The sequence below is a fragment of the Rhynchophorus ferrugineus genome, unplaced genomic scaffold (genome assembly GCF_030347505.1).
Source record: "Rhynchophorus ferrugineus isolate W39M unplaced genomic scaffold, kcgeb_rfMv2 rfM3, whole genome shotgun sequence".
Taxonomy (NCBI): Eukaryota; Metazoa; Arthropoda; class Insecta; order Coleoptera; family Curculionidae; genus Rhynchophorus; species Rhynchophorus ferrugineus.
The window spans coordinates 1647850-1660249 of record NW_027472582.1 but is presented as its reverse complement, the minus strand read 5'-3'; the positions used below and the strand labels follow the sequence as shown (position 1 = coordinate 1660249).

Here is a 12400-nt window from a genome sequence, read left to right as displayed (position 1 = left end):
TGGTCTTGCCCAGCCTGGTTACTGGCGTAACTGGGATCATTTTCCTTGTCGTATATTGCACTCTTGCATAGGACAATAAACACCTAAATTTCGACCATGCCCCAGCAGGATTCGAACCCGTGACCTACCACAATATTATAACAATATGGTATAGGGTATGTAGTATATACCTGACTTGACATCATCTGATTTTTTCGAATTTATGAATATTGAATTCTCCTTGAATGATTTTGACTCCATTCTATTGAACCCAACGAAGAAGACCAACGACACTGTAATGTTATTGTGTAATACACTATATACATATTCCGTAAACTAACATAAGAATTATGTATATTGGGTTGAGTCAAACAATATACGAATGCAATCATTTTAAATTCTAATATTTGAATAAAATTAGCATCGCATATATGTAATTCCGTGTATTTAAACACATGGTGTTTTGTTTAAATTCCCTGAACGTACGAGACTTGATTCTTTATTTGTATTTTTCGCTTTTCACTTTTTTTTTGGTCTTTTTGGTTTGAAAACAGGATATGCACTGTCAGCAAGCGAACAAACATAATACAAATTTAGTTATATATTTATTGAAATTAAAGTTTTTGTGAGCAGGTAGCTTTTAAATATTTCTATAGTACCATCTTCTAGAGTTTTCTTCAGATGTCTTAATTTTTATATTTCATTTTTTTTTTTCAGAAGAACCCTCGTATATATATATATATATATATATATATATATCTAAAAGAAATTCTAAACAATAAAAAAACACACTTGAACCTATTTATATTAAACTACATAAAAAATCGGAAACCGCAAAACTTTTTGCGATATCCCCGTATTAATTAACCGTTTAGACTAGCGATTTGTTGTAAATGCTTGTCCGTAAAATATCTAGTAGTTATCATGCGTAACTGTATCTATCTGGTCAAGTGATTCGATCTTAGATCAAAGAGTTGCCACGTCCAATTTACAGTTTAAATGGATCGCATTACCGTTGGCCTAAGATCCATGGCACGCTCGATATAGCGAACTGAAAAATCAAGCCGATTTGCGAAGAATTCGATATTAATACAATGTTTCTTTCGCGATTTTATAACTTCCCGAAACGATTTACTGATGCAAAAGTAGCAGGAATTGTTAATGGTCTCGTTAATTAAGCTAAAAATAAGTGTAGTTTTTTGTAATACGTAAGAAAATTGTTATTAAGTTTAAATCTGTTATATGTTTTAGTCAAGAAAATATTATTTTGCAATTTTCATTCACTTGGTTTATAGAATCAGAAAAATTCCTGAAATAGGCCTAGAAAAAGACATTTTTGGACGTACTTCTAGTCTCGACAAGAGGTGATGTTTCAGAAAAGGTGGTTACTTAGTGAGTTATGAGTTAAACAAGAAAATAATTATGGTAGGGAAAAAATTTTTTTTTTTAACTCTGATATATATACTTTGTCCAAATATATAGTTTGTCCATTTTGTTCATATATTTAGTCAAGAAAGTTTGTAACTTTTTAACATTTTCAACATTCTTTGTGTAATTTCCTAGTTGAGCGGAATCTAAATTAACGAAAATTACATTTGGGTTTTAAGTTATATAATGAACAGTGTGTTATTGAAACATTAGTAGATTCTAGTTTTTCTCTTATATCGTAAAAATTATAAATTCTAGATCAATTTAAAATGAATTTTAATTTATTTCTGTCCAAGCTACATATATTTAATTAGTTTTATTTTTATGTGGGAGATAATATATAGTCGCTAAAGATGTATTCCATTATTTCCAATCAACTGATAGCAAATTAATAAAAATTACAGGAATGACAAATAATTTAACGCTGAATCTAAAGTAGTATTACAACAATTATTCAGAATTTCTATTTTAAGTTACATAATGAAAAGTGTATTACTGAAAATTTAGTAGATTATACTTTTAGTCTTTTATTTTATTTATCTCAAAAATAATAAATTCTATGGCAGTCTAACATGGGCTCTCATTTCTTTGGCCCAAAATACATACAGGAAATAGACAAAATAATATGAAGTCCATGCAATCTAGTACATCTTGTTATATGTTGGCAAAATTGTTTCCTTCTAAGTAATGCCAAAGAAGATATAATGAGAAGAAACTACAAACTAACAATATGTATTGGGAATAAACATAATCGAGAATATATCTCTTATAATAGCAAGACTCAAAATTTCGGGATGTTTATCACTCTCTTGGAGTGTAAAAGTATTTTTATTATTTTTGTTTCACTATTTTATTTATATTAGTATTTTGTAGTCAGAGTCAAAATAAAAGAAAACTTAAAAATTAAGTGCGGTAACGTTGCTTTATACATTTTTGATGAGGTGCTTTGGCTATTTTATTCTAACACTTATATATTGATTTATTTCATGTCTATCTGTTTATAATTATCTAAAGTTACCTTCTGGTTCTTCTTCATCATCTTTGATGCCTAATTTCGTGAATTACTACGATGTTCCTTGTACAGTTCCGACTTCAAAGTAAAAAGATTCTAAGTAAAATTTAAGTCAGTTTGGCTACTAAATGAACTGAAGCCATTTTTCATGTTTACAAATTGATCGAAAACGTTCTTTAACAAGTTCTCTTAAGATGATCGCCGTATAATTAAATGTGTAGTCTTCAAATACGCCAAAAACAATTAATTTCATGATGAGAAGCGTTAATTATACTCTTCATTTCGTCATGTTTGCATTAACGTACAACGACACGCATTACGAAACGTCGAAGAAGCAATTAACCGAATGCAACAGGAAAGAGACGAAGGAGTAGGAGAAAAGAGAAAAAATTAATGTTTGCAAATCAGAAAATTAACAATCAAATCTGACGTCTCCTAATTCGCTTTCTCTGCCAAGAGGTGCGGTGTACAGTTTCATCCGATAGACACATCCTAACTAGAAAGTACATCGGTATTTCCCATCATGTCTCTCGGAAATATAAAATAAAATAGGCATGTATGCTAATTCGAATACCGTCACCGTAAATATGCACGACTATCCGTTCGAATACGATTACGAAAGAGAAAAATAACACTTACCGTTTTTGCTCTAAGTTCTTCTTCGGTTCTGTGGACGTTCAACAGGGGCGTGACACGGACCAGAAGACGCCACCACGGCCATTCGCGAACCAGCATGAATTTTCGTACGTTCCTCTGGAGACATCTCACCGCCAAATCCTGAAAATTAATGATAAAACAACGTAAACATATGACATGAAATAATACATTAATATATTCACATCTTCAGCAATAGATCTCGCTGATCAAAATACACGCAATCATCTAATATAGATTAAGCTTTCTTTGTTAACAAAAAAATAAATAATATGTCGATATTACTGAAATTTCACTAATAAGGAAATATGTTTGCAACATACGCGGACGACACAGAAATCTTAGCATCTCATGAAGGTCCAGTCCAGCATCAATGAATGTACAAACTCACCTGGAGCAAATACAACTGTGGTTGAAGACATGACACATTAAAGCAAATGAAACAAAATCCACCCATATAACTTTTATCCTGCGTAGAAGAACATATCCACCAGTGAATATTAATCACTGGCAATTCCCCCAAGCAGAAGATGTTAAATAACTCGGTATACATTTAGATCGATGCCTAACCTTGAAGAACCACATACTCGCTAAACGTAAACAACTTTGACTTAAATGATATCAAATGCATTGGCTCATCGGGCGCAAATCCAAATTATCATTAGATAACAAGGTATTGTTATATGAGTCTATACTCAAGCCTATTTGGTCATATGGAATCCAACTATGGGGTACCGCTAGCATATTTAATATATCCATCATTCAACGGTTGCAAAATAAAGTGTTGCGAGCCATTGTTGATGCTCCGTACCATGTTTCAAATTAACGCGATATTCCTCTAGAACCTATAACGAGTGTAATTCAACGTGTTTGTGTAGAGTACTTCGAAAGAGTGTCAGTGAATCCCAATATACTCATTAGTCAGCTAAATATGCGACGTGATAGTGAAGTGCGTAGACTAAAACGTTTAACACCATCTGATCTGATTATTGGACATATATAGACATTTGAATAAGCTTTAGAATAAGACTAATTAATTAAGATAGTATTGTATACAGGAGATCACTTAATGAAGTGATCAGGCCTATTCATACACCATAATTTGACAACTAAATCTGAAATAAAACTTTCATACCTCCTAGAAATATAAATAAGCCTAATATAAATGGACCTATAATTTTCCTATTTTTTTTTATTAAAAGGAAAGAATAACTTTTTTTTCAACAATGTATGAAACTTTCTAATAAAAATAGGCGCAGTACCATGATGTTTCGAATGTTAACACCTGATGAGCGAACCAGGGGAATTTCCAATCATAAAAACCCATAAATGTTCGCTAAATGCTAATATTACTGATGCAAAAGTACCTGTAATTTCCGTTGTTGAAGTTTTCTCCGCGCCAAATAGCCCCGGCAATGGGCCTGCAAGGAAATAACCATTCCTGCCAGACGTTCATCGCGCTGAGCCTCGAGTTGTGAAATGACACCAGTACGGAAGAATATCTGAAATAAAATGAAAATTTAATTAAAAAAAAAATATAATAATAGTCAAATAATTTTGAATTACATATTAAAAATCATATTTCGTATTTATTGTCATATTTGCCTAAGAGGTAGACTTCAATGAAATAACATTACATTATAGCCTCAGCGACAGGAAAAAATCACACGGAGTTATATCAGGTAAGTACAGTGTCTTGTTATTCACGTTTGTCAAACAAATGTTATGCTCATTCTAAATCATTTACTCGTTTTGTAGCTAATTTGTTAGTAAAAACATCAACAATGATATGAACATATATGTCCAACCCTTGAATCAAATCTCTAAGTCATTTCTCACCACCAACTTTCTGATTTTGTCAATATTTTCATCACTAGTAATTGAAGGTCAGTTTCAGCGAATAACTACACAACAGTTTCGGTTTACTAATACGAATTCAACAATTGACCAGGTGCGTAGAATAACAGATGTAATTGAAAAGCCTAGGACGGTAAAAATGTGTTCATTTGGTTCAAAATCAGTTCAAAACGTTGAACATTTTTAATTAGCTATTTCATTTCATTCTAGGTCATTTCACCACGTCTAAACTTAGCATACCAATCCTTGGCGGTTGATTTTTCTGGGGCAGTGTCCGGAAACTCAGCATCAAGCCAAGTTTTTGCTTCAACTGTATTTTTCCACTTCAAAAAGCTATACTTTATCAACACGCGAAATTCCTTTTTATCAATTTTTTTCACAATAACAAAAGTTGCTTCACTCAAAATGCTATAATTCACAATCTAATGATCCGACAGCTGTCAAATTTATGTACGCATCTTTTGAGGTTTAGGGCTAACTACAAAACATATGAAATTAATTCTAGTAGCGCCATCTATGTGTCTGCACGGGGACTTTTCAATTGACCTCTTATAATAAATAAATAATAAAATTAAAAAACATAGTAGGTTTCGTCGAGTGTTTGGGTTTTTGAAACCATAATTTTTTGTTATATTATGATTTCAAAATCACAGTTAAGAAAAGAAGCAAAGCGACCTCATCAAATATCAGATCCTAAAATAAATTATGAAACCTTCACAGAATCCTGAACCGTCCACCTGTTACTACAACGTAGTACGTTAAATTACCACTTTGTAGGGACCGCATTTAACCTCGACAGATGCAATAAAAGATAAGTCGTTAGGAGTTCGTACGGTGGTACCTGAAATTTACCGCAACAGGTGTTCGGAGCATTGAAATCATTTGGAGAGGAAAAAAACGGCGTGGGAATGAGAGGTGAATGAATGAATGAAACCTAATGAATTTATTCACAGTCAGTGTTTCGTAAGATCACAGAGCTTCTTCATTAAAAAGTAATTAAAACCAAACATAATAAAAGTTCTTGTGGAGGTACTAAGGTAGGTTCGATAGGTTAATGTTTGTGAAGGGGAAATAACACGCTCTTTTTAATTGAATGTATACAATGCAGTATTCTGTGTGTGTTTTAGTTAGTATTCTTGTTTGAAGAGGTTGGACAAAACTAGACATATTTCAGGTAATAAAACGAACTATGCATCGACAAGAAGTGAAGTCGCCTAGAAAATTTTATGAAGCACTAAAATATTAATTATTAACACAATCACGTCCAATAAAAGTCCTACTCTCCATTCAAAAGTACATAAGAATATATATATATATATATATATATATATATATATATATATATATATATATATATATATATATATATATATATATATATATGCATGAATTAGTATTATATATATTCATGAAATTAGTATTTAACAAACTATTTTACAGTTCTTTCAAGTAATGATTATATGAATAAATATATAAAAAAAATAAAGTATTTGTAACAAAGAGATCAAAGCAAGTACTATTTATATTTTGTCTAATTGGAGATATTCCTTTTGGGTAATTACTTTTATTCAGTTTCAATCTTATTAATTTAAAACGATTTTTTGATTTTAAGAGATGGCCAGAAGTCTCACGGAAATACTAAGAGAAATAGTTATATAACATAATAACAGCTATAAAACAAATAACATTTCTTATTAACAATTTCAAGCACAAGATTTACACTTAATAATTTTTAAATCATAGTAGGATTTCCAAAAAGGACCACGATATATACAACTATCACACCAAAGGAACATATAGAGATAAGGATAAGGATAACATAGTAAATTTCTAAGCCCTAACTTATGACCGCTAACTAATGTACTAATATGACATAACCAGAAAACTATCACATCTATTAATTTATATTAAACCAACTTGAAAATATTATGAACAAAATAATTACAAATATCAGTTAATAAGTGACATAGTAAAAAGTTAAATAACGAATTAGAGTAAATCTTAATAAATGTATTCATACCAATTTCACAATTACAAATATATTAATAGAAATAATGCCCAGAATACTGGCTGTGTGATGTAAAGACAAAAGTAATCAAGGCTTCACAGAAAGGTCTTCGTTAAAAATAAAATAAAATAATATACTATTTAATTCAAGAAAATATATCACCCATTTGTAAACGTTTGGAACTAGTTATGCAAATAGTATATCCAAAGAAACACTGTACTTAACACTACCTTTGGTTTCAGATCAATAGAAAAAGTATAATAAATGTAATGCGATATCACGCTATTTAAAGACGATTTGTTAAAAAATATTTATGACTTCTAATTCATTAAAATTATCAAATGCATTCAAGTTTCTGTTAATGGTTATCCAAAATAAAAAATATCTCTTATGGATTTTCTTATCAAACAAGATCATTAAAATCAGACTGTTTAAATAAATGCGGTTCGTTATTTCCGAAAACATATTGTTATCTCTTTTACCAATGAAAAAAATGATAAAACAGTTATTTTCACCAGAGGAGTTCTTGTATTTTGTTGGTATTACTATAATAATCAATTCATAACAAATGTAAAAGTACTAAGTCTGCAATTATGTTTCTTTTACTCTGTAATTAAGAATCAACGTAAATTATAACTAAGGAATCTACAGAGCACAAAACATTCTGAATATTGAATAATAGTGAAAGAAAAAAATCTCGATATACATTTGTTTATTCAAAGGAATTAATTCCAGGCCTGCGAAACTGATATTGTTATTATATGCCTTGGAAAACAAATTGATTATGGTTTACTATGACATAATTATTACTTATAGCATTACCTCTAAAGCTTTTGAACAAAAATGATAATCTTTGTTAGCACAAGAACATATCAAGGCATATTCATAATGAAAATAAAACTAATTCTTACCTCATTTGAAATGCTTTCCACCTTAATAGTAACTTCACACGAATCTAAACCGACGTCCTTTGACAGAGAACGTTTTGAACCATCCAAGACAGTAGGAAGCGACTCCGTACTGGTTCTACTCCGACCGGAAGATCCAGTCGAGTTAGTTTCATCACAATCCACTTCATTGGAGATATTTCCGGAGTCGTCCGAATTATCTGACGAATAATCCAGATGTTTATCGCTTTTGAGCGTTGAAATAGGTTTCAAAATGCTATTAGAGAACCCGTCTTCGTCTAGGAAATACTCGTGTTGATCTCCGGATTCGAACTTTGATAAAAACTCTTGAGTGTTCTGGAGATCGAGCTTGATTTTCTCAGAGGCGTTCCTTCTTACCGTCGTCCTTCCGGAGAATTTCGTTTTTTCCATGAACTTTGGCTCGAACTGAGCTTTTTTGTCACCGAATGTCGGACCGGTGTCTGTTTTTTTAAACGTTTGGTTCCTAGTCACTTTCGCGGTAGGTTTAACGTTCGTATCGGTGGATCCTTCCAGTTTCTTGATGACGGTGTTGACGCCTTTATCCCTGGGACCACGTATTGCCACAAAAGCGTCTTTAGGATCCACGTTTTCTACCACTTTACTGTTGAATGTTTCTGTTTTCTTCACCAAGTTCTTAATACACCCATCCACTTTGTCCACTGACTGCACTTGTTTTACTTTATTAGAATTATCTATCACTGGTTTCACATTCTTTAATATAGATTTCGATTTTTCTCTAGTGTTGTTTTTAACCGTTTTAATACTTTCAGTTGGTTTTGGTGGTTTGGCTCCACTATTTACTTTAGCTTTAACATCAGCAGGTTTTGTGGTTTTATTAGCAGCTTTACCCGTCGATCTGATATCTTCCTTGATGTTTTTCGGTTTCGCCAAGGGCTTACTGACATTAGTCGAAGACTGCTTTGATTTCAGCAAATCCGGAACGCTTTTGCCCAAATTCTTGTCATTCGTCTGCAAAGGTTTCGGTAGAGATAGTTTCGGTTTGGCGAGGTTTTGCACGCTCCTCGATTTATTTAGAGACTTCGTTTTGATTTTCCCTTCGGAGGCACTGCCAGTGCTATCTATTTGATCCAGATGGCACGGAGTGCTGGGGAAACTCTTCCTCAGGTTGGCGTTGACGGGAATCTTACTCATGGACCCGTACTTCTTCGACAGACTTAAGTTCGTCGTACTTACAGCCTTCGAGAGTGGAGCCGGTGGCGTTTGGGGTTCAACAGGGGTAGGTTCGGTTAAACTGTTCAGTCTTTTCACTAGGTCTTTCACTTTAACCGGTGATTCGATGACGTCTTTCTTGACTGAAGTTGTGTCCGAATCGAAACTGGTGAAAGTGTTCGTAAACATTTTTTTGATGGATGTGTTGTTTGGACAGTTTATAACCAGGTCTTTCTTTTTGGGTGTGTCTTTCGTAACATCATTTGAGTCAGTTAAAATTGGAATGAGTTTAGGAGTTGGTGAAGAAAACGCCAGATTGGTCATGCTCTTAGTTTTAGTGGGTGGGCTTGAACTGTTGGCGCTAATGTTGCCACTAGAATTGGTCTTTTTCAATATGCATTTGGATTCGATGATGCTACACGTCTTTGCCTTCACCAATTTCGGTATTTTCGTGTTTGGTTTTGGGGGAGTCTCCATAGATTTAGGTGCTGTTACTTCACTAATGGAAGTCTTGTTTAAGACGCTATCTTTTTTATGTACCATATCGTTTGAGTTGTTTATATTAACATTTGTTGGTGGCAAGTTTGAAGCTCTATTAGACCCCGATAATCTCTTGATTTTTGGTGGTACTTCTGGGGGTATTTTCCTCGTTGTCTCGTCAGCTACACCATTGTACTCATCGATAATTTTATCAAAACTACTTATGACGATTTTCAGTTTGTTTCCAGTTTCCACGTCTAAATTTTGCTCAGGTTTATTGTCGCCATTCGACCATATACCCCTCTTCTCACTAACCAGATCTCGCCTGATGCCGTCACCACCTTTCTCGGGTTTCCGGGGCTTGTCATCGGCGCCCAGCCATTTCTTGTGTGTCTCGTAGATCTTCTTGATGAAAGGCTTTCCCATGTACTTGGTCTTCGGTACGCTAGACATCTCTATATCGTTGTTTTATTTTCAGAAACGGATCATTCTCTAATTAGCTATTTAACGCGACTTTTAATGGTCTTCTGATGTCAGGTGGTCACGCTCTATTTCCCGTTGAAGACTTTACGGTTTAAACGTTAAACGCGAACCGAACCTGCGCTAGTGTTTATTCCGATTTTACTTTTCAATATGAGTTGGTGTCAATTGTAGGTCACTGTAACGTGATGGTAATGTCGATTATTTAGGCACAGTGAAAAGGTATTTCCTGTTTTGATGAAGTTTTTTCGAGATTTCTCACGAGTTTTTAGTATTGCTATCAATAATATGTTTATTTTTCAATAAAAATCGTTATAATCTATATTGATTTTTAAACTAACCAATAAATTAATAATGTAACGGTTATTTAATATTATATTATTGTATTTATTCTATGAATATGAAAAATTATATTAATTTAATAATTTAAGATGATATGTTTTGCAACAGCAAACTGCACGAAGAGAAAGCTAATGATTTCAAAGCTAAGACAAAGAATGTCGTGGTAGTGATGCGAACAAAACACAAAATCAAAATTAACAGAAGACTTGAACGTAGACCGAGTCGCAATTTGTGAACGACTACAACCGATGAGAAAGATGAAAAAGATGGTAAGATGGGTGCATTGACATGAATTACGTATTAATTAGAAAATCGAAAAATCGCCAATCAGTGATATGATGGCACAATGGTACGAAAGAAAGGACAATTCTAACTGTACACTGGCCCAAAAACTCCCTAATGCGCTCAAAGACATGATACGATGGTTTTGCAACATGAAAGCACTTACTTCGTCGATTTGGAAGAAGTTTAAAAATTGCAGGATGAAGGTTTTGCGCAAAGGAGAAACTGTTCTATTCGAATGAACTTAATAAATTGCCTGAGAGTTGGGCAAATTGTATAGAATCAAATGTCTAATACTTCGAATAAATAAATTTTAACTAGTCATGGTAAATCAAGTGCTTAATATAAAATCAAGCTTCAATCAAAGAGTGTTTACTTGAGCAATCAAGCTCGATCAAGAAGAAACGTAAAAGATTTACCGATACACCTGTATATTAAATGATATTTCATCTAGCCAATTAATTAAGCCACTTCCCACGTTGCTACGTAAATTGAATTTTGAAATTAAAATTATTCAAATAGCATCCTACCAAAAACACAACATGTGTTACATAACATCACGCTAAATAACACAAACTTGAGACAAATAATGCACCGGAACAGTGTGTAATCCAATAAAGCTAATGGTGTTAGCACGTCTCATATTAAATGAAATAAAATCCTATTAGAGAACAGATATAGACTGACGATGTTTAAAGTGATGCAGCTACGAACCAGATTAAACGCGCTACAATCTTAAACTATTTTTATTTACGCGTATAATATAATCAAGGAATGAAAAGAACTTTATTATTTTGACGCCGAGGGATTATTAGTTAATGTATGCTGACGAACATTCGAATTATTAGAAGTCGTAGTAGTTGACCTAATGTTTTGTATTTTTTTGCGTTAATTTGAGGCCTGTAGATTAATTTTAAAGGATTTACAACACATGAGGTTACGGTGTATTCAATCACATCGGGTACATTTGTAACCATGAAGCTGACTTTTCATTATACCTCATTTTTATGATTATAACACCAAAGACGAAGAGCGTTCTGAACGGCCAAATAAAATTGAAGACAATGAGGATCTCTATCGGCTACAAATAATGGGTTTAACCGATTCAACTAACAAGTACTGTGCGAAAACAGTCCGAATACGGGCAAAGACAAAACAGTGTTATTCTTTAGCGTGACAATGCTTGCCTACATGTTGCGAAAACCTACTTGGAATCTAGAAAATGGAGAGTGCTATCCCACCCGCCGTATTCTTCAGACCTTGCCCCTTCTGATTATCACTTGTTTCCACATATCAGTCGTGACATGTCAGGCAGCATTTTAAATACAAATTGTTCCGATTTTCCACAATAAAACTTCAAATCCTTTAAAAATAATTTATAGGCCTAATATATTATATTGTGATATACAGTATTGAACCAAAGTAAAAAAACAAAAATAAAGTTACAGGTTATCTGTGTATTAATGCCTATATAAAAATATTAATAAACCAAAAACAAACTTTAGGAATTAATGTAAAACTACTCAGTAAAAGCAAATTATAATTTCTAAATGAGAGAAGAAATATGAACATAATAATTCTACATATTATTAAATTGGCTATAGTAGACAAGAACTAGTCCAAACTTTAAAATTTAATATATAAAAAAACAAAAATTACAAAATCTAAATGTTACCATCGCATTGCATCATCGTAAGATCTGATTGTACGCTCTGATGACTTAAAACTGAAATCTTTTGTTTTGTTTTATTGCAGTGACATTATTTCAGTGCACTATTT

At 32.8% G+C, this 12400-nt stretch overlaps 1 protein-coding gene across 4 annotated transcripts in view; it reads right to left on the bottom strand.

The window, feature by feature from the left end:
- Positions 1-12400, bottom strand: part of Mhcl (Myosin heavy chain-like) — a 366371-nt gene that overhangs the window by 84475 nt on the left and 269496 nt on the right. For 3 of the 4 annotated variants that reach the window (XM_076398159.1, XM_076398158.1, XM_076398160.1), the window contains 2 exons: positions 4441-4575; positions 3059-3196 (listed from right to left, as the gene is read on the bottom strand). In XM_076398159.1, the coding sequence (XP_076254274.1) occupies positions 3059-3196; positions 4441-4575 (273 nt within the window). Of the gene's footprint in view, positions 1-3058; positions 3197-4440; positions 4576-7849; positions 10176-12400 lie in introns of all 4 variants that reach the window. The other variant, XM_076398161.1, reaches the window with a different exon arrangement.